This window comes from Podarcis cretensis, assembly GCF_951804945.1.
Source record: "Podarcis cretensis genome assembly, chromosome: 5".
Lineage (NCBI taxonomy): Eukaryota > Metazoa > Chordata > Lepidosauria > Squamata > Lacertidae > Podarcis > Podarcis cretensis.
In genome coordinates this window covers 62,091,036-62,114,633 of record NC_137174.1, presented here as the reverse complement: position 1 = coordinate 62,114,633, position 23,598 = coordinate 62,091,036, and the positions used below count along the sequence as shown (strand labels likewise).

Here is a 23,598-nt window from a genome sequence, read left to right as displayed (position 1 = left end):
TATATATATATACACGCGTAAGTGCATGTATGCGCTCTGGAATAATGAAAGTCGGCTTCCAGCCATGAAGAAATAAAGGCGAAACGTTGAGTCAGAGCGAACAGGTGCGGGGGAAGAGGAACTAATGGAGAACAACTCCGGCTCCCCCGCAAGGCAGAGTCTCCGGAGGCCGAGCCTGGAGCGCGCCAATTCCCCGGCGCCTCCTTAAGTCCCGGCCCGGCCTCCCTCCGCCTCCCCGCCCCCTGGCCCTGACTCGCCTTCCCCGCCAATTCGCCCAAGTCTTAGAATAAAGTTCGGGGCCGGCAGACTTCTTTCCTCAGCGCAGGAGCGAAGTGGCCCCGCGGAGGTTTTTCTTCTCGCCGCCGCCGCCGCCGCCGCCGCTCGTTCTTCGCCGCGCAACATGGCCTCGGCCGAGCTGGCCCAGAAGCTGCAGCGCCGGCTGCTGCGGGACGGCAGCACTTCGGAGGCTCCTCCCGAGGACGGCGACGAGCCCGCGGGGTCCGAGGCGAGCCTGGCGGAGCCGGACGACGACGACGACGACGACCAGAACCCCGTGAACGCCTCCGCGGACCCGGAGCTGAGCGCCAAGCTGAGTCGCAGGCAGGACATCAACGCGGGCGCGGCGCGGCCCCGCTTCGCCCAGATCTTCAATCCTTACACGGAGTTCAAGGAGTTCAGCCGCCGGCAGATCAAGGACATGGAGCGGCTCTTCCGACTGTAAGCACCGCCCCGTCCCCGGCCCTCCTTTCCTCCTCAGCCCGGGTCCCTGTACGGAGTGGAAAGCGCCTGCTTCGGAGTAGAACCGGGCGGCTGCACGTGCGCTTGGAGTTGCATCGATGCGGCGCGGTTCTCAGCGCCTTTAGTTCAGAGGTGTAAAAAAATAGAAAATCCCGTTGAGCTCTACGGAGTAAGCAGCTCCTCTGCTGCTGGAGATCGGGATTGCATGCAAGCAATGCATGTTTTCTAGGCTGGAGAAAAAACCCAACCCGCTTAGTTCACTAGGATTTACTCTCCAGTAAATGTATGTATGTATGTATGTATGTATGATGGCAGCCTTAACTAGCAAAACGTTCTGCAACCGAGCCTTCACTGGAAGCACGGGCTGAATCCGGTCAAGTACTATTTCACACGACTGCTGGTTTAGTAGCCACGGAAAACGTGCCTTGAAGCTCTTGTGATCTGGGGGTAGGTGTGAATGGTTGGCTAGCGAGAAGCAGCAATTTTGTCCGCCGGCCCCCCCCCCCTGTTCTTAGTGGTTGTATGAAATGAAAAGAGAACTATAATCTTCTGTATGTTTACTCTGAAGTAAGACCCATTCTGTTCAGCGGAGTTTACTCCCAGGTAACTGTGCATAGGATTGCAGCCTAAAACCAAGAACTGCTTCTGTAGAATGGATGTCAAGCTTGGTTTCTTAACTAGGAGTTCTTTAATTGCAGCTCTTTTCTGGAGAAGCCTGAGTCTGGGTTTTAGCTTATTTTGTGCAAAGCAGGTTGAGAATAGCCTTGCAGAACTACATGTACCCTGGTCATTATGGAAAGTAGAGCTTTTAAGTACCCCCCAGGTTAGTAGCATTCAGGTGCCTGCACTTCTTTCCTTTGCTACTCTTCCTGCAGTACTGTATAGTCTTATGAATGAGAAAAGGTGAAAAAGGATCTCTATTCTTTTTATTTTATTTTTAAAGTTTACATTCACTAAGTTCTAAAACAGGTTGCAGTTTTCAACTTGCAGAACTGGGACCACTGTGTGTGAACTGCACCTCTTCTATCAGTCATCTCAAGGTTTATTTTCTTCTGTGGTCTAGCTTTGGAGCAGTTTATACTTGGTAGCAATGCTCAAAAGCCACACTGCAGCAACAAAAAAAGTTTGACCTTCCCCATCTCCGCAAAGCCAACTGCAGTTATATTTAGCATGTTCCTTTTAAGTCGTGAAATATGACTATTTGTCACTTGTTCCAGTCTTGCTTAAGCACCCTTTGAAAAGGGACTTTTGGGGCTGTCTTTTCTTAGTAAGTCTATGCTAGCATAGCTTCCTTAAGTCAGTGTTGCAATTACGTGTCCCACTGAACTTAGTGGGACTTGCTTCCAAACATGCGTAGGATGTGGAACTGTACTGGCTGACGTGTTCTGAAAGTTGTAGGTTGTAGTTTAATATTGTCTCCTAGAAAAACACTATTCAGGCAGTGTAATTTGCTAGTAGTTTAAACTGTCTGGGGTGGTAGTGGTGTTTTTGTTTATTACTATGCTAAGTATGTTAGCACTACTTTTATTTAGTTGATAAAGGTTTGTTTTATCCATAACCTGTAGTCCTGGAAGAAAATGTGACCCCAAACAGCTATTTATGATGGTGCTGAAATAGCCATTGTAATGAGCCAGGACAGCGCATTATGCGGTGTATAGCTATAACAACTCCACCAGCGTTTAGTGTTGCAACAAAGATCCCTTGACTTTGACTATGGTTTTTCCCTGATTGGTATTTGTTTTGTTTAAGGAGAGGCTGTTGGTGGAGCTAGGGACCAAGTACAAAGTTGATCACATCCTTGAGATAGAAATCTGAAGACATAAAGCACATCCCAAGCCAAGAGAGTGGAGATTCTGTAACCAGTGAAACTGAAAAAGAGTCACACTTTCTTTCCACTCCCCTTGAGACAAAGAAATGAAATAGATTGTCCCCATCAGACGGTTGCATAAAACCTCAGAATTAAGGAGAAGCTGCTTGATACTTCATTTCATTATTATTTAATAACAAAAATTGTAGCCCACCCTTCATAATTTGCTGTAATTGCTACTAACCCACCCACCTGAGCCTTACAGCACAGAGCAATTGCAGGGGGTTGGACTAGATGACCCTCGGGGTGCCTTCCAACTCTGCAAGTCCATGATTCTATCCCAGCACTGAAAGTGCTTCTGAGACCACGCTGCTCTTAAATAACATCCATGTGCCTCTTCTTGTGGTAGGTAGAAAGAAATAACTGCATTTTTGCCAGTACACTGAAGGGCAACTGCATTGCTCATAATGCAAAGCCCAAGGGCAGAATTAACATAATTCTTTATTACTAGAAGCAAAAAGACAAGCACTGTCTGTGGGCTAGTTATGAAAGACAGAGGCAAATGCTGTGTACAGTGGTACCTCTGGTTGCGAACGGGATCCGTCCCAGAGCCCCATTTGCAACATGAGCAGAATGCAACCTGTGTCTGCACGGGTCGCGATTTGCCGCTTGTGCGCATGTGCGTGACGTCATTTTGAGCGTCTGTGCATGCGTGAGCAGCGAAACCTGGAAGTAACCCGTTCCGTTACTTCCAGGTCGCCGCGGGACGTATCCTGAAAGAACATAACTTGAACCGAACGTAACAAGAGGTATGACTGTATTTTACTTCACTTTAAAACAGGTGTATGGAACTTTTGGGCCGCCAGGTGGCCGCCCAGCCAGCGTGGCTAATGGCCAGGAATGATGGGAGCTATAGTTCAGCAACCAATGGTTCCCCACACCTGCTTTAAACCACAGTAGCAGTCTAAGGAAAGCTGCTAGTACCATAATGGGAGGGATATAAATAAGCTGGGTGTTAGCTAAGACCACTCATCAGTCCAAGGCCTGGTTTTCCACTTCTGTCACATGTCAACACTGTGAGCCTCATTAGGATTTTTAAGGACCTCTGTAACAGTAATACTTGTACAGAAGAGAGACGTCGTCTCCCCATAAGAACATTGCAGCAACCAGGAAAGTAGTATCTAGCTTTCCTTTGCAATATTGAATGCATATGAGCCCCATGGGCTATAGACCTTGCAGTCTATGCCTCCTTCGTTTTGGCCTCCACCTTCCAGGTAACAACTTGCTGGTAACAACTGTCTTCCCAACATGACTTTCCTGCCTAGAGGTGAGTTCCAGTCCAGCTCCCGTGTAGAGTCAGGACATCTCCAACCCTCAGTACCAAGGCACTATATTACAAGTGGGCTATGCTTTTCTTCCAGTATGCATAAACATGTCTTACTGCAATTTGAGGCTGTCAGTAGGTGGCTATGCCAACTCCAGGGGGATGACAGAACAACAGGTGAGCGAGCAAGCAAGCCATGTGGATGGCCCAGGTGAGCTGTTCAACAGAGATGGGGAAGGTCAAACTGCTCTCTGAAGTGCCTCCCACTCTGTTAAACATGGCTGCATTGAAGTTTGGCAAACCACTCTCTGAAGCACCCCCAACCGCCTTTAAAAGTGGGGGGGCTTGGTCAGATGTAAAGAGGGGAGGGGTTGGCCAGGTGTGGAGAATGGGGGCCCGGCAAAGCAGAGGCAGCAGCCCCTAGTAAAAACATAGGAACGTAGGAACGTATAATGTGTTTCGTGTCAGCAGATCCTTGGAGATTTTGCTCTGTAGAACTAGAGCTGAAGGTGTCTATCACATTTGTTTGTTGATGTGTCTGCTCTAGTTGTGTATAACATTGGGAATGGCATCTTCATTTGTAGGTTCAAAGGGTATGTGTGGTGAAGGTGAGGAAGGCTTAAACCTTTCCCCTTCCTCCAGCTTACCTCCTTATTATATGCCTTTGCCCTAGCCTGTCTCTGATGCCAGAGCTGAGAGAGAGAGAGAAGCAATGGAAGCAACTGAGAATGGGGAGGAAGCCAGGTGAGGGGGGTGGTTTTGACATAAATATGAAGAAACTTCTCCCCACTTCACATGTCAACAGGACAAACACAGCAGCTACAAGCTTGGCTTCCCACCTTGGGTCTGTCAGAAAGCTCAGGAGCTGGTTGGGTTGGGTTTTGGAGACCTCGAGGACTGTAGCATGTGGGGAGGAGGCTTCTTTGAAGCACACAGGGGAGATCTGGCAGTGCAGACAACTGCTGATGCAACTTTCTTTGTTCAGCCCTAATTAGGTATTGATAAGCTTTGTTCACAGTCGCCTTTACCTTCGAATAAAACCATTTTTCATATTGTAGAAGGCACAGCGGCTAATTAAACAAAATTATCTTGGGTTGGGGAAACGGCGGATAATTCCAGGAGGGAAAAGAATAGTTATGAGTGTCTTCCAGATCAAATAACACCTAGGAAAACAAAGCAATTATTATTCAGCGTGGGGATTCTACGGAAAAGGGTTTTCCTCAGTTTTGCCAGAAAACCTGACAAATGCGCACAGTGGAATTTTAGCTTTAGAAAACTTGGCTGGCTTCAGAGTCCAACATCCATTTGTTATTTGTTTAATGATGTCCATGTTATCTTGTTTTTATATTCTGCTGGAAGCTGCCCACAGTAGCTAGGAAAGCCTAGCCAGATGGGCAGGGTATAAATAATAAAATTATTATTATTATTATTATTATTATACCAACTTGTATTTAAAGACTTAATAACAGTTTTACAGAACCTCCATGGTGGTCTACTGAAGCCAGTGACCAACTCTTTATGCTTTAGTTTAGGAAAAACAATTGACAGCAGAAGTAACAAACAAAATAGTTTAGTCTCAGGTGGTCGTATCTGGAAATGCTGTTCCCCACTCCCCAGACTTGTCTTCAACAATCAGTGAATACATGTGGGGTACTTTGCCCTGAACATCTTGGTTAATAGCATTCAATGTTCTCATTCATTCTTTTTGACCTTTTTTGAACCCAGCTCTAGTGCTGGCCGTTTGCCACATACTAAATAAGCTCCAAAGGCCAATTGTGTGCTGTGAAGAATATTTCCTTTTGCTCCCTGCACGTCAACATAATAAAGCACATTCTAGTTCTAACATTGCTAGTCATCCAGAAGAGCGATTTCAGATCATAAGAACATAAAGAAGAACTTTGCTAGATCAGACATAAAACCCATTTAATCTAGCTTTCTGTTCTCACACAGTGGCCAGCCAGATACCTATGGGAAGTCCATAGCCTTCTGCTACTCAGGATTCTTAGCAATGGATAGTCAGAAATTAGCTGGGCAGCAGTCACATTTTGTGACTGGCAACTGGCCTTTTGCGACTGGATGGAAATGTCCAAGTACCACCTTTGGTGCCTAGCATCTTCACCTGCCTGGCCAGGTGATCCAGGGGGTCTGCAGGGTAGCGTAGCAGCAAAAGACACATCTGGCTTCTCCATGAATTTGTTTAAACCCCCTTTAAAGCTGTCCAGGCTGGTGGCTATCATGATGGCAAGTTTGATGCTAAACCACAGACACCGTTGACCATGGTTAATAAACCATAATTAAAGTTCAGGTGTCTGACAGACAACCACTTCAGCTATGGTTTGCTACACCACAAAATAGTTAAAAGCTCCAGCAAAAGCAGCCAAGACTTGTGAGCAGTTTCAGGTGGGCTGTTGTTGTTTGTTTGGTGCTGTTGTTGTTTTCCTCTTTATAGGCTACTCTGCAGCTTTTAAGAGGGTGATGGCTTCTTAACCATAGCTGAGGAGGAAGTCTCTATTCACATATTATACTAAACGATGGTTAATATTAATGTTGGGTGGGGCCAGAACCAAGAGTCAGTTGTGCACCCTGCTTTCTCTATCTCTGCTGTTATCCTCCCCCCCCCCTTGCCATCCATTTAGAATTAGGCCAGGGGGTGCCACTTCCCTACCCCTACAAAGGAAGGATGACATCTTGAAGCATTGACAACTTAATATGCATTACCAGAAGAATAAAACACATTCATCTGTAAAGAATGGCTACGATACTTTTCTGAATCTGTTTCTTGCTTTTCTTTAAAGTAATAATGATCTGAAAAAGTTACAAGTGATGGATATACAGGAGTGAATCAGTGTTGAATCTTAATACAACTAGGAAAATCATGCTATGCCTAACATACAAATGGCTTCGTAATTATTCTTCTCCAGGTGCTTGCGTGGGGCAGCTATATGTTACATTTTGCGTGTTTTCTCGACAGAAGTATCCACGTGCAAAGCAACTTTCAAATATCAGAATCTGGGAAACCTCCAGAATTCCAGTGAAGTTCAAATCTATTGGCTTGTATATGTGGGCATCACTGATCTATAATTGTTAGTGGAAATCATTCAGCCTGAATGATCTGATTTGTTTCAAGCTTCTCGCCAAAGAAATTTACTCTCTTCTGATGATTTAAAATGTTCATCCTCTTTGACTGGCAAGAAATTAAAGGAGTAAGGAGAAATCACTGCCCCTATCAGAGCAATGCGGGTGTATCCTGTCCAAGACCATATTAAAAAAAAACAGCCGCCCTGCCTTTCTGGCTCTGGCATGATGTGTAAATATTGCAGCGAAACCTGACTGATCTGTGTTGTGTTTACACGATTTTACTGCACTCAGTAAGCAGACCTGTTCCCTGCTGTCTAGCATGTAGGCTACAAATATACCCTCTTGGGGTGGGGGTGGTGATGTGTAGACTGTGAAATGGGAGTCCGCCCCCCCCCCCCAATTTTGTTACTGCATATTCTTGAAGGGATACCTAGTCTTTTGATTTTATCTTTGGCTGTGATCCAGCTGTGCTGTGGCTTGCTTCCCTGTCTGCCAGACCACTGCCTTTGTGCCTTTTCAGCCAGCTGCTATGGGTAGTATAAAGTTCTTTACTGCTGTGCTAATCTGGCAAGAAAGATTGCCGGGGGGCGGGGGGAGTCCCCAACCGAAAAGGGAAGTGCCTCTTTTTAAAACCTCATCCATCATTCTTCTCTGCCAGAGATACCAATGGACTGCCATGTGCAGTAGTCAGAAGGGATAGGTTTGTACAGTGATGGTTCCGCTGCAGATGCAGTGAGATATTTTAATTATGAGAGCCTCTGAAAATAATCTCTGTACACTGTTGGTGTGATTTACACATTCCTTCAGTCAAATTATTGCATGATAGTGTGTGGGGGGGGGGACACACTGTATGAAAGAGTGGAGCAGGGCTTTCTGTTGCTACCACCACTGCTACTACCTTTTCTGTTTTGATTAAACACTCCTCTTTAATTATATAGGGAATGTGCCAGATCTGCACACCCAAAGCCTGACTCTTTTCTGCCCTAGTACATGCCAGGAAGGGAGCAATGGTATGACATTGCAATCAGTCATCCTCCTGTGTCAGCCTGTTGGAGAAAAGGAAGTTGTAGTTGATCCTCCAAGCACTTCCAGATGTTTTGCAAGCACTGAAAAATAGTCAAAAGTCCTCACTGTGAAAGGAGTTACAGTCTAGATGCTAGAATTCATGGGCATTTTTGCTAGTGTAGAACACAGGCTCGGCTGGGATTGGGAATGGTATCTTAATCTACTTTTTCCACTGCAGACAGTGTTTCTTTAGATCCACAGCAGGGCAACAACTTCATTAGGACCAACCAAAACATCGTAAAATAGTGAGAATACTTTCAAGCTCTCCAGAACTCCACCTCAGGCTAGAACAGTCTTCCTCATCCTGCTGCCCTCTAGATAGGTTGTACTTGGAAAAACAACTGGAGGGCACTAGGTTGGCAAGACAAAGCTAGATAGTCTTCAAAATATCTACCTTGATGAAGCTTTCTGGAGAGCCTGAAAGCTTGCTCACTTTTTTTGATGTTTTGGTTAGTCCTAATAAAGATACTGCCTGACTGTTTATACACCCACACCCACCTGAAACAAACACAAATGTATGTCTATAAATGGACCAGCCTGGGTACCCAAATCCTTTTTATTTTTTTAAGTGTTACTCTTTCTTTCTTGTTATGCTAATTAAAGGTAAAGGTACCCCTGCCCGTACGGGCCAGTCGTGTCCGACTCTAGGGTTGTGCGCTCATCTCACTTAAGAGGCCGGGAGCCAGCGCTGTCCGCAGACACTTCCGGGTCACGTGGCCAGTGTGACGAAGCTGCTCTGGCAAGCCAGCACCAGTGCAGCACATGGAAACGCCGTTTACCTTCCCGCTATAAAGCAGTACCTATTTATCTACTTGCACTTAGGGGTGCTTTCGAACTGCTAGGTGGGCAGGAGCTGGGACCGAAAGATGGGAGCTCACCCCGCCGCGGGGATTTGAACCGCCGACCATACGATTGGCAAGTCCTAGGCACTGAGGTTTTACCCACAGCGCCACCCGCGTCCCGTTATGCTAATTAGACACCCTTAATTTGGAATACATCTAATAGTTGGTTTTGCCAGCCCGTAGGTATGCCTCTGGTTGTTAATGGACTCTCTAGTGTAAAATTTGTATACTTCTGGTGAATACTATATTCCTGCTCTTGAAGCTTGACATAGTTTTAAGTTCATGTATTATTAACAGGTATCTGTTCCAAGTATTAAGGGTGATTATTTAAATGAGATTTGGTAAGCTCTTGAGTCTTCAATTTAGAGCAGTTCCCCTTCCCCTTCCCCTTCCCGTCCTGTGTTGTTTTCCCATGTTGCATTCTAGATTAAAAACTCTGGACTTGGGCTCTTGTATTTTGTAAAGCACATTCCATGCTGACGGAACTGCAATAAAATCATAATAAGAATTGGTCCTTAACGAACAGTTAATACAGTAAATAAGATAATATATAAAATAAAAAAATGCCACTGATTTTTTTTTCCATGTTTGGAAACAAAAAATGTCTAGCCTCAAAAACAGAGAGTAGAGAAAGGTATTTCTAAATTGTCTAGATTGACAACATTGAGCACATGAAATGAAATCTGAGTTGCTGATGTTGGAACATTACAAGAGAGCACGCTTTAGCCAACCTTAATTGTTGGTTAAAATTAGTAGCTGTTGCTTAGACCAGCAGCCTTCTCATTTCTTGTATCAACAGTAAGAACCAGCAGGAATTTCTAAACCATATGTCTATTTCTAGAACAAATGTCTGCTGATATGGAGGAGGCATATGCTGGGGAATTCTTTTGGAGGGTGGGTAGGAGGAGTGAGGCTGGCAAGCCTGGTGTATTTCACTTTGTTCTTGACAAGTGCTATAGTAATTTCTCTTTCTTTCCACATTTTTGCACCACCTTTCTGAGAAGCTCAAGGCAGCAGACCTCCCCAACCCCCTCATTTTACTGTCACAAGGCTGGGCTGGTTTGCCCAAGCTCACCCAGTAAGCATACACAATCATAGAATTGACATGACCAAAAGGGCCATGTGGTCCAATCCGCTGCAATATAAGAATATTTTGCCCAATGTGGGGCTCAAATCCACGACTCTGAGATTAAGAGACTCATGCTTTACCAACTGAGCTATCCCTGATCAAGTGGAATACGAACTCCCACCTCTATGGTCTATGCTTTGAGGTTCTATTACAATCAAGCGCTGTACAAATGTGAAATGAAATTAATGAATATGCCTGGTGCTATATTCACTATTTCATGCAGGCTGTATTTGGCTTTTATCACACAAAGCTCACTTTAAAAAAAAAAGCTGTTAAGAACTGCATCCATGTAGCATCTCCTTTGCCTGGCATACTGTTTTTGCATACTGGCTTGAATCGGGAAGCAGCTGGCTGCACACTAACTGTGTAGAGCAGTTACTACCCAGGTACAATCTCAAGTGGTCTCTGCTTCACAGCTGTCTTGTGTGGTCGCAGGTTACTCTTTGAGATTCTGGTCTTTCCATGGTCTGCGTTGTAATTAGCTGGCTGTTTCACGATGAGAAGTCTTCCAAAACTATTATGGTCCTGTTCCTCACAGTTTTGGAGAAACTCTTCAGAGTATTGCAGCTCACCTTCAAACCGTTCTCTGCTCAGGGCAAGCTGCTAGTTACAGTAAGTTCTGAAGATTGAGCTTGTGAGTCTGCCTTCAGGTCTTGCATTGCTGATACCTGCAACAACGCTTCATTAGCTCAGTTTCGTTTATGAGGTGGTCAGTGTGGCAAGAGGCAGGAATGCCTCTAATTGCTCCTGCATTGCTAGGGTTAGGCCATTCGACTCTCAAAGTAATATGTGGTAGGTACTGCAGTCAAATACTCCGAAGCCAATAATACCCTTGTTTAGGTGGCAGCCTATATTTTTCACTGTCATTTTAGGACTGTGCAGACATTCCCTCTGGTTCTCTGAACCCCTAGAGTGGGATCATATACAACTTAAGTGCATTTGCTTCTTCACATGCTTGGGAACTCTGGAGCCATTGGGGATCCTGATCAAATGGAAGAGGATCCTATGTGTGTACAATTCTATATACCGTACATACAGCCCCTTTCACACTTCTGCTGAGTCCACATGGAGGACCGAGACAACAGGTGCATCAATGGAGGCAGAGATAGCAAATGTTCCATTTCTTTCTTCACCTGTTCAGTGCCTGCGTAGTCCTAGAGCCATCTGATAGCAGTTACAAATACATGGACATACACCCACCCCCATGGTCTCAACTTTTTGTCCTTTGCATTACAATCATAAACACATTTTTTAAAAAATGACTTGTCTTTTATTGTTGCTGTGTTGATGTCATTTTTTAAAAATGTACAACTGTTTGGGCTATCACTGAAAATCCAAGATAATAGCAACTTCCTTTGAGTATTGCTTTTTCTCTTTGTAAGGGAGGGAAGAAAACACTTAATGAAACCAGTTCTTTGATACTGTATCACAGCTGTTTACAACTAGACTCTTCTTTTTTTGAGGGGGGGGGTTAAAAATAAAATTATTTCTTTGTCCTGTTCCCCTTATATTGATTTCCTTGTGTCTTGGGATTTGGTTGCTTAAATGAAGGGGAATTCGTTAGTTTTGGGGCTTCACAAAATTTTGTTATATGTCCTTCTTTGTTACATCTGAAACAAGTAACTCTCTTGGATGGAGCCTTCGCCTCCCTCTTTAGAGGGGGACATACAGTTTGTGCCATTGGGTTCATCAGTCCTGGTTGGAGGGCTTTTCACACACTCCTTACACACATATTCAAAAAGGACACGTGGCTTCTAACTGCTTTCTCTCTCTCTCTCTATCACTGGGAGCTTGTTGAACTGGGTCAAGCCCTCTTTTTTCACATAATGTTAACACATTGATTGCTATCTCTGCAACAAAATTGTAGCTTGGTCTGCATGAATCTTTTGGTGTGGTACCTTACATTATTAGCACTGAAGAAATTCCATTTTGCTTTTCAAATTTCATTTCATCCCTCAAATTAAACAGATAAGCATCATGCATTCCTTACAATGTTATACTGATGCCAGCAGTTTTTGCTCCCCTAATTCTGGCTCTTTTTTTCCTTACAAAAAGAAATTTAGGCTGCAATCCCATGCCCACTTATCTGGGAGTAAGTCCCATTTAACTCAGAATGCGCTTTTGAGGAGAGATATTTAGGATTGCACTGTCAGTCACATCCCTCAAGAGAGGCTGGCTTTGGAAATACTGGCACTTAGAATCCTGGATATTTCTTAACAACTAATTTCACGTAAGTTGAGATTAGAATTGGCTTGATGCTTTGTGGGCAAAGATGGCATTAACAGAGGAAAGGTGTCTGAGCATTTTGACTTACTGAGGCCTTGTACCCAATGTTGTTCAGGAATTCTAAGAAAAGTCCATTTTCGAAAAGCCCAGTCTGCCATCTTGATTCAAAATGATGTTCAGTTGTATCCAAACTTATGTGGAAACTCTCCTCCTTGATCTTGCGAACCATCTTGCAAATTTTGGTTATGATATCTTAAGAGGTATTCAATACATAGGAGATAGACAAAACAACTTTCCTAGAGTTTCAGTAATGCCTCCTATGCTTCAGTCAGTACCATGGATGAAATCTACTATATTTCATCCATGGTACTGGTTGAAGCATAGGAGGCATTACTGAAACTCTAGGGGAAGCTCTGCCCTCTTTATATGACTGAAATTATACATGCAGCTTCCTGTAAAAGAGTGTGTTGCAAATTAGTTTATTATAACTTCTACCCCCCTTGCCCTTCAAACAATTTCACAGGCAGCTTACAAAAATAAAAATAAGAAGCTATAATTTAAACAAACATGCACATACTAAAAGCATATTAGAAAAAGAAGCATAGTATCACCAGCAGAGATTGAATTGAATGCATTGCATTAGATTAAAAGGCCTGGAAGAATTTTTAAAAGATGTTGCCCAATGCTGAAATGACAATGTAGGTGGCAGGCAAGCCTTGCTGAGGAGAACCGTCTTTTAATTAGCAGCACCACAGAAATGGTCCTTTCCCATTAGCCAACTGTTGCATGTTGGGTGGGGTGGCAGGGATACCCAGATAAGGGCCTCAGATATCAAAGTCTTAGTATCTAGGCAGGCATATTTGAAGATGGGAGTGCTAGCCCCCAAACCAGCATTTTGAATTGTGGCCTGAAATGGACCGGGATCCAGCGCAGTTGATGCAGCACTGGTGTGGTACGATCATAATAATGCCTGGTACCGTGCCACTCTGGAATGGTTGAGCGTGGGGCCTTAAAACAACTTCTCCCTTTGTGGGGAATGTTGCAAGCCAGCGATGTGATGCAACCTTCACTCCCTGCAGGAATTTGTGCTGAGCTCTTTCTGCTCTGGAAAAACAAGTTTGTCTTTCTTGCTCCACACCCACAGAACGAGATTCTCTCTCTCCCTCCCCCCCCCCCATTTAAATTTCTCAGTGCTGCCTCTCAGGACTCAGTGGAGGAGGAGGAGGAGAAACATTATCTCCCTCTAATTCCTTTTGTATTGTGCTGAGCTGTTTCATCTGCTTCCTAGGTCCTGCTGAATTGAGAACAGATTGAGTATTCCATAGCCACTCTGCTTTTTGAGGCGGCACAACTTTGGGAAGCTGTGCTTTGAAGGCTGTCTCTGGCACGGCACACTAAACTCCTATTGTACTGCCGGGATAGTGCATTGCTTTGCCATTGCTGGCAAGACCCAGTTTCTCACAATCCCTGCTTTGTACTGCCTGTGTGCTGGAATGACAGATACGTGAGACTTGCTCCGGTGGCTGTGAATCCTGAGTACACTCGGTTAACCCCTGTGGAGCTATTGCTCCTCCTGCAAAGTTGCCTTCCTCCTTGTGCACCAGCATCCGAGCCCCTCTTTTTCAAAAGGGGCAGCTTTCAGAACATTGCTTTGAGCTAAAGGAATGGCTGTAGCTCAGTGGCAGAGTATTTACTCTGTTCGCATGCAGAAGTCCCCAGGCATCTCTGGGTAGTGCTGGGAGAGACTCCCATCTGAAATCCTGGAAAGTGACAGCCAGTCAGTGCAGAGCAGGTATGGGGAGCCCTTGGCCCTCCAGCTGTTTTTGGACTACAACTCCCTTCATCTCTGCTCATAGGCCAGCGGTGGCCAAACTTGGCCCTCCAGCTGTTTTTGGACTACAACTCCCATCATCCATAGCTAACAGGACCAGTGGTCGGGGATGATGGGAATTGTAGTCCCCAAACAACTGGAGGGCCACCACTGCTAGGCTATCCTTTTTCTGGGGCTGATGGGATTTCTAGTTCAGCAACATCTGGAGGGCCAAAGGTTCCTCACTTCTGGCATAGAGACAATAATGAGCCAAATTGACACAATGGTCTGGTTTCATATACGGCAGCTTCCAAGGTTCCAGAATACCTTTAGTAAGCCTATGTTTGTAGAAATACCTTTTTATCCTGGGCTGTGACTCCCCGTGATGTATTTCTTTTTAGTATGCTATCTGTTCTCTCTTCATGTCGGAGTGTAGCAGTGTAGTGTAGCGTAGCCCACCATCTTTGCTGGAATTGTGGCTGGAATTTGTTTTAACTGATTTCAAAACTGTATTTTTAAATCATTGTAAACCTCCCTGAGACCCCATGTCAAAGTGCAAGTAAGAAACAAACAAAGTACAGTGGTGCCCCGCAAGATGAATGCCTCGCAAGACGGAAAACCCGCTAGACGAAAGGGTTTTCCGTTTTGGAGGTGCTTCGCAAAACGAATTTCCTATGGGCTTGCTTCGCAAGACGAAAATGTCTTGCAAGTTCCTGCGGGTTTTTTCCCTCCCCCCCTTTTTCTAAGCCGCTAAGCCGCTTATCTGCTTATCCGCTAAGCCGATAAGCCGCTAAAAGCCGCTAATAGCGCTAATCCGATAAGCCGTCAATGGGCTTGCTTCGCAAGACAAAAAAACCGCTAGACGAAGAGACTCGCGGAATGGATTAATTTCGTCTTGCGAGGCACCACTGTAGGTGAAAGTGCATGAGTCCTCCTTAGATTATAATAATCCACTTGACTGCTATAGCCTTGCCTTGAACATGGGCAGTAGAACGTTCTTGCTCGGAAGGTGGTGGACTCTCCTTCCTTGGAGGTTTTTAAGCAGATGTTGGATGGCCACCTGTCGTGTATGATCTAGCTGAGATTCCTGCATTTCAGGGGGTTGGACTAGATGGCCCTTGGAGTCCCTTCCAACTCTGATTCTATGAGCACTGCCTTGCTTCAATTCCCCTATCCCCACAGGTGGAGTGTCATGCTAAGGAAAAGGGGCTTAACGTTTTCTTTCTGCTCCAAGTACCTATCACTGCTTGTGGGGTTTCCGGTTATAATGACGGTTTACAGCAGCCTTGTAAATAAGCTGTCACAATTTATCAGCCTGTTTTTACTAGTCTGCTGAGGACTGGTAGTGGAGAGCCCATAAGTTCTGTCCCTTCTGAAGCAGCCCAGTGCAGAGGAGGAGGAGTCCTGTAGCAGCCCCTTTGGTTTCTATATTGGGCAGGGAGGAGTGTCTGTTCGCAGCCCCTACACACACACACACACACACACACACACACACATTTCACATTTTGGCCCTCTTAATTGCTCCTTGCTCCCTTTTTTGTTCCTTCTATATTGGTCTTTCCTATCTGCAAAACTGGGTCTCTGCCCTTGTGGATTCATTTCTTTTTCTTTTTTTAAAAAAGGCAGCAACCGGATATTGGCGAGAGTGGCAAAGAGTTAGGAGGATAACGCAGAACAGAGAAGCTTCAGTAATTATTCATCTCCCCATCCCACTCCCATCCCCCATGATAAGGAACCTTCCATATATATATTTATATATATGAACTGCTCCTTTGTTGTGCTTGGAACTGTGCTATCCAATTTTAGATTCCAGTTCATCTATTTTCACTGCCATTGAGTTCAGCTGTTTGTGTGTGTGTGTGTTTGAACATGCTATTGAGCACATGTTTTGCAATCAGAAGCCAGACACTTGCCGTTAAAAGGCGCTTCATATCTTTGGAATAATGTAATGGGCTGATAAAAGGAAAATGCATTTCAACATCAATATTATTATTTTAGTTGAAGGGATCTCAGCCACTCCTTTCAGAAATGAGTGCCCACTTCTTAGGTATCTTTTCAAAAAATAGGTTCTAAAGTCAAGATATATTTACTATGTGGATATCTGACTTACTTTTGTCTCAAGTCATCTCTGGTCCATGATTGCACACTTGACTGCCTACATAGAAGTTACACTAGAAATTAGTAAACATCAAGTATGTGCACATTTGGATAGTACTGAATGGGTGTTTCATCCATTTGAAACATCGTTCCACAACTTGCCCCTTCCAGATGTTTTGGACTACATCTCTGATATTTTAATCTAAAACATCTGGGGGTGGGCAGCAGGTTGGGGAAAGCCGGTACAGTCAGACCTCGGTTGTCGAACGTAATCCGTTTTGGAAGCTTCCGATTGGTTGCAGAAGCTTCCTGCACTCAAGCAGAAGCCGTGTCAGATGTCCGGCTTCCAAAAAACGTTCGAAAACTGGAGCATTTACTTCCTGGTTCTTGACATTTGGGAGCCGAAACATTCCAAAACGGAGCTGTTCAGGAACCAAGGTTTGACTGTATCAACTATTTTTAAATGGGCAATGGTATAAATTTCTGTGCCAGATAATTTTCTGGATAACCTAAACCTACATTTCTCTTTCTCTGTTGAATGCTCTGTCATGAAAGACTTGAGAGCTCTGGAAGTAGCTTATTTCAAGTCTGGCCCTGCCATGTGGCTGTGCAAAGTGATCACCTTCAGGCAGCACCATGGAGTGGGTAAACAGATGAAGGCAGGAATTTGTGCCTGAATGGTGCCAGTGAGACTTTTAAAAGCATTCTTAGGACACTATTGGGGATCTGTACCAGGCACCAAAATGTCTTGAGACAGCACTGACTAGCTGGAACTACATTATGTACAAGGGAGCATTGAGCCACTCCTTAAACTGAAGCTATGTCTCTCTGACATCTCTCATGTCTCTCATTTTCCCCTTCCTTTTTTAGGTATGACTCTGGGAAGGATGGTTACATTGACCTTATGGAACTGAAGCTGATGATGGAGAAGCTTGGGGCACCTCAGACCCATCTGGGCCTGAAGAACATGATCAAGGAAGTGGATGAAGACTTTGATGGCAAACTCAGCTTCCGTGAGGTAAATGTCAGCAGAAAATAAAATGTAATGCAAAACCAAATGGGGAATAAAAATGTGGAACTTCTGCTATCACAACAAATGTGTCCTTCACCAACTCACTTCCTCCTTCAAGCCTATGCTGTTTGGCGCAGCTGTGCTTTAACTTCTGTGGAAAACTCCAGCTTGTTGAACACCAGATAGCAATTTCCCAGGCTCAGGTGTTGTGGCATGATACTAGATACGGAGACACCCTTTGCATGCTGTAAGACACAAGCTATGTGGATTGAAAGTCTGAGGCTTGAAGGTCAGAAGAACCTTTAACCTAAACTTTTCATGTTGCAAGTAGAAGAACTAAGAAACAATCACCTCATTTTTCTTATATGAAAACTTCTTTCCTAATCAAGAGAAAGCTGAACTAATTCTGAACAATTTTCTTTTCTTGTGACGCTACACTCAGCTGTTCATGTCACCGTTTGCAAATGTCACCTGCTTGTAACAATGCTATTACCTATTTCAACTTCTGGGAGTCAGGGCCACATTGTAATAAATTATTCCCCTCATTGTAGCAGTAGGTACAGAAGGGGGCATTCTCAAGTGTGCACTAAGGCACTACCACATGGGTATTGTTGCGCTCCACTTGCTTGAAGAGGCAGAACAGTCAGAAAATGCAATCCAGGCATCCCCAAACCCACCCTCCAGCTGTTTTGGGACTACAGTTCCCATCATCCCTGACCACTGGTCCTGTTAGCTAGGGATGATGGGAGTTGTAGTCCCAAAACATCTGGAGGGCCAAGTTTGGGGGTGCCTGATGTAATCCTTTGAGTGTGAGTGCCTCCCCTTTCTGTAGGGCAGGCATGTCCAACAGGTAGATTGTGACCTGCTGATAGATTGTGGGGTGTCCCTGGTAGATCCTTGTAGATCTCTGGTCCCCCAGTGATCTCCTCCCCCCCCCCAAAGGGAGGAAACAACTGTGGCTTCCTAAAAAAAAGCTCAACAACTTTGGTCCATCCAATGACAATGTGTAGATCACTGCCATTTTTTTATACTGTGAGTAGATCGCAGTCTATTGGGAGTTGGACGTCCCTGCTGTAGGGAGTAGAGTTCCAATGGTACCATCTTTGGACATGTCATTCACTTAATCAGCAAGAACATTGTTTCTCATTAGTGTGTGATTTGGCAGGATAGGTTTTCAAAATAATGCGTTGGGAGTACCTTTTTCCAACTTTGGTTGGCTCGCCAACTGTGTTTTTCTCTTGGAAAGGGATGACCTAGCCACTGTTAGCCATGCTTTAGTAACTTTCAGGCTGTAATATATGTGGGTACACCATTGAAAAGGGTTCAGAAACTTCATCTGATGCAGAATATGGTAGCCAACCTGTTGATGTGGACTGGCTGGTACGTAGTGCCCAAGAAAGGTTCATTGGCTTCCATTTTGTTTCTGAGCACAACTCTCTAGGTTCCCTTACCTTCATAGTTTAGGTAGATGGCTACTGAAGAGAAGGCCTGTTCTGTGGTCGCATGTCAATTGTGAAGCTGTCTTCCAAGGAAGATCCGCTTGGTGCCTTTGTTACTTTTCGGGTGCAAGGCAAACTCTGTCTACTTTTACTTTTGGTGGATAAATTGGTTGTGTGTGTGTGTGTGTGTTGTGTGTGTGTGTGTGTGTGAGAGAGAGAGAGAGAGAGAGAGAGAGAGAGAGAGAGAATACTGTTGACTATAATTCCTGCTTTTTATTGTTTATATATGATGTCATTCTGGGATGACTTTTAAATCTTGACTACAGTTCTAATGGGACGCGGGTGGCACTGTGGTCTAAACCACTGAGCCTAGGGCTTGCTGATCAGAAGGTCAGCGGTTTGAATCCCCACGATGGGGTGAGCTCCCCTTGCTCGGTCCTTCCCCTGCCAACCTAGCAGTTTGAAAGCATGTCTAGGTACAAGTAGATAAATAGGTACCGCTCCAGCGGGAAGGTAAACAGCGTTTCCGTGCACTGCTCTGGTTTGCCAGAAGCGGCTTAGTCATGCTGGCCACATGACCTGGAAGCTGTCTGTGGACAAATGCCGGCTCCCTCAGCCTATAGAGCGAGATGAGCACGCAACCCCAGAGTCGTCCGTGACTGGACCTAATGGTCAGGGGTACCTTTGCCTTTTTACTGTTCTGATGTTTTTATTATGCTTATATTTTATGTTATATTGTTTACCAAGTATGGCCCAAAAGGCACCATTTAGAGAAGTGCTACCTGATGCCCCAGTTGCTCCTCTAGCAGGTGGGGCAATGGTGACAGATTTTTCAAGCAGGCCACATGAGCTGTGGGACGTTGGCCCTTCCACACACACACACACACACACACACACCCTCAAAATATGCCCAAAGCGTCCAGCAAACCACCCCCTGATTAGGTCATTATGCTAAATTAATTCTCTCTTAATGGAACCCAGACACCTGCTTTGCTGCTGCTGTTCTAATTTAATGTGTGAGGATTCATTCTTTGTCCTTGAAGTATTATCTTGACTTACTGGAAGACAAGTAGGGCAGAACAGCTTTCTCCAACTCTGCCTCTCCTGTTACCTACCTGTGACAATGAGTAAATGATCGGAAATAAGTTGAGAAAGGTGTCATAACCATTCTCCTTTTATTTCTTTTTGACAGATTACAAACTATGCAGTAAAAGTGATTGAGGGGCCTGTTTTGTCTTCATGAAGGCCACTTTCACTCACCAGCTAGTTTTTTGATTGGGATGGCTGTCTGATTTTGTTTGGGTTCAGGATTGGCGAGGGAACTGCAGTCTAAGGATGTGTCATTCTTCATGCGTGTGTGTGTGTTCATGCATACACACAGTGGTAGCTGGGGCCCGTTGTGACTGGTAGGGCAGAAAGCCGGGAGCCTACACCATAGATTGAGCTAAAGGCATGCCTAGGGGTTGGCGAAACCAGTCCCTGCTGGGGTGCAAAATGGTTGTATGTTGAGACAAGAGCTGGGAGCTGAGCGGTAGGAGATATGGCAAGGCGTTATGAAGGTAGATCGCTGGAGACTATGGAGTGTATAACATATATGTGATGCTTTTTACAGTGGGAAAGAAAAGGAAGAGCATTAACTTTTTTTGACAGTAAATAAGTTTGAAACTTTTTATTTCTCATGATGGCACCATGAGAGCTAAAAGAGCAGCAGGAGGGGATAGTGCAAAGTTACTTGCTTTGCAAGAGAGCATTTCGCTTGCCCACCATGGTCTTGCAGATCAGCACAAAAAAGATGATTCATTAGACATGCAACATTCAAGGAAATTAGAACTGCTTTCTCTGCATTTTAAAAATAGGATTAAGGAAGTAGATGAAAAGAGTGATTTGTGCCGATCTATTGCAACTGAGGAACAAGCCTATAAAAGGCTGCAAAATTTCTCTCTGGGGGCTGGGGGAATATGCGATTCTGTTCAGGCTGAAGCCAGCTAGAAGTTTCAACCCAGAAATAAGCAACTTGTCCCTGTTTACTTCCTATTACTCGGCCTGTGTGGCTCTCACTGTTGGCCACCACCAGCAGTTGAGCATCTCATTTATTTCCATATTGATTCTGGCTGCACCTTGTGCCCTCTGCTGCAGGAAAAGGAATTCCCCAGGGAGGTTCATTTCATACCTCTGAAACTTGTGCAGCTGTTTGCTTTTGTAATGGTTACTTATTCCACCGTACCTTTCCCAAGGGGTGTTTTAATAAAGTTAATTTTGTACTTATCAACCCATCAATATATCACCAATTGCTTCCACACCATTCTAGCCCAGATCCCAAGGTAAAGAAAGTTGTTGCATTTAAGCAATATGCCTGCAACTTTTCTGTATCAGTGTCTGCTGTTAGTAACATGGGGCCAATATTCAGATATGATACATGTGGAACTGCCCTTTTCCTACTTATAAAAAATTGTGTTGTGTGGAAATGGACTCAGCCCCATCATCCACACAGTGGTCTAAAGCAGTGTTTCCCAACCTTGTGCCTCCAGCTGTTTTTGAACTACAACTCCCATCATCCCTGGCTAGCAAGACCAGTGGCAAGGGATGATGGGAATTGTAGTCCAAAAACAGCTGGAGGCACAAGGTTGGGAAACACTGGTCTAAAGCATCCTTTAAATCACTACTCTGAGGCTTGGCTACTATGCTGGATGTATGGGTTTCTTTACTTACTTTCTGAAGAGCACGCAGTAGGCATACGACTTTGCAAAATCTGAACACACCCACGCCTTGTGGATTATGTCCCCAAAAGTTTGTGTAGCAATGTGAAGAATCTCTCCAGAAGGCATTCGGACAATGTGAACGTGCTCAAATCATTTGCCATTTACACAGAATAGTCCCTTCTACCCCTGCGCATAGATGATCTGGACTTGGCAACTTGCACCTATGACTTCTTCCCAGCTGTTTAGTGAGTCATTCCCACATGCCTTTTCTGGCTGTGTCAGCTGGTACAACAGCATATTTCCCTCTTTTCTCAGCCAAATGGAGGAACCTGCCCAGTGCAGAAGACTCTGGAGCATTTGCTCACTCTGCTACAGCTGGTCATGCCAACGTGTTTACAGGGACCAACCTGACATTCCTTGGACTAGAGTGGGTCTTAGATCTCAGAACATTTGCTGGTAATAGACCTTTGGGTGCTTCTTCTGTGAGGGGGTGTTGTTGGAACAGGGGGAAGTAATATCTAGTATAATAGTGATCGAAGCAAGCATCAGAAAATCTGAAAGCCAGGAGGATCTCCACTGGCCACATTGCAAGTGCAGCTTCAGTTTGTTTGGAACAAGACTGTTCTGCATGTGATGTGCTTACTTGTGTTTGAGGAAAGGGTGTATATGGCTTGAATGGGATGCACTCCCAGTTAGCGGGACCTGTTATTTAAATAAATCTTAAATCTGTTTGTGTATAGCTTCCAGCTCACAAAGGTCACCAAAATGGACAGGCCAGAAAACCAGCTACTTATACCAGGCTTCTTTCAATATAGTAGCTATTTCTTTATCACTTTGATAGGTCACCACTGAAACTGAGAGGATCCATGGCTCAGTGGTGGTGAACATAATTGACATGATGGAGTTTATTATTTATTATTATTTTTTAATCGATGTTATTTATTAAATTTGTATGCCACCCTTCATCCGTAGATCTCAGAGCAGTTCACAGCATAAAAATACAAGATTAAAAAACAAACAAAATACATAATAAAAACAAGAACAAGAACAGACCAGTAACACTCCTCCCCCACCCACACATTTAAAAGAATATAGGATGTTAATCAACCCAAAGCATGGCTAAAGAGGAATGGTGCTGTCAGGTGCTGGTGTGATTGCTCGAGAGCAAACAGGCAAGACTCCAAGCTGTCTTTTCCAGGCTTCATTATCTGTACAAAACTATTTACAGTGCATAGTGTCTCAAGTCCATGTCTGCTCAGTCGCTAGCAGAATCTGGGAGTGGGCGGTCCTTATACCTTCCCCAGCATAACAGTCGTGTGACTCCCATCCTTCTCCTCCCCTCTCTGTGCCCAAACCTACTGCGCAGAGTGGGCGCTGGCAAAGGGGGACTTGGCTCCCCTCCGCTTTGCTCAGGCTCGGTGTTGAGGCTCTCCCTAGCATCTTCTGATCCCTGTGCCCCTTCCCCACTGGAGGCAGGGCTTCCCTCCTCACCAGAGGAAGAACTGCTTCACAAGATCTTCGGATCCCTGTAACACAACTGCCCTTCCACCTCTCGCCTCTGAGCTGATGGCAGTTCCCTGACAGGTTTCAGGGTCCGGGTAGGTTCATATGAAGAGAGGCGGTCCTTGAGGTACTGCAGTCCTGAGTCATTTAAGGCTTTATAGGTCAAAAAGAATTGAATTGGGCCCGCAGACTAATCTGCAACCAGTGCTGTCCAGCCAGGAACAGTGTACAGTGGTACCCTGCAAGACGAATGCCTCGTAAGACGAAAAACGCGCAAGACGAAAGGGTTTTTCGTTTTTTGAGTTGCTTCACAAGACGATTTTCCCTATGGGCTTGCTTCGCAAGACGAAAATGTCTTGCGAGTTTGTTTCCTTTTTCTTACAACCATTAATACCCAGGGAATCCGCGCTCCACAAGACGAAAAAATCGCAAGATGAAACAACTCGCAGAACGAATTAATTTCGTCTTGTGAGGCACCACTGTAATATGTTCAAACCGTCTTGCCCCATTAAGCAACCTTGCTGCCGAATTCTGCACCAGCTGCAGTTTCCAAAGCCTCTTCATATAACACGCTTCAGTCATCTAACCTAAGAGGTTATCAAAGCATAGACAACAGAAGTTGGAGTGCACCTTGCTCTAACAAAGGAACCTTTCGAGAGCTCGCTTACAGCTCTCACCTGTTTCTCTGCAGCCACATTGGGACTTGCCCAGCACCTGACATCACATATGACAATAAGGTGTGGGGCAGGTGGGCATGGTTTCACAGGGAAGTTTATATATTCCTGAGCCACCCTCAACAGGAAGTAGTGATTCTGTAGGGTAGAGTCCA

At 44.9% G+C, this 23,598-nt stretch overlaps 2 protein-coding genes across 2 annotated transcripts in view; both read left to right on the top strand.

Moving 5' to 3' along the window:
• LOC307217462 (autoimmune regulator-like) overlaps positions 1-23,598 on the top strand; it is a gene marked incomplete at its 5' end in the record, with an annotated part of 136,567 nt that overhangs the window by 61,459 nt on the left and 51,510 nt on the right. The gene's annotated exons all lie outside the window — the stretch shown is intronic.
• The window catches only part of EFHD1 (EF-hand domain family member D1), a 32,896-nt gene continuing 9,582 nt past the window's right edge, over positions 285-23,598 (top strand). The window contains exons 1-2 of the mRNA XM_079976938.1: positions 285-717; positions 16,987-17,134. Of these exons, the coding sequence (XP_079833064.1) occupies positions 401-717; positions 16,987-17,134 (465 nt within the window). The 5' untranslated portion in view covers positions 285-400. The remainder of the gene's footprint in view (positions 718-16,986; positions 17,135-23,598) is intronic.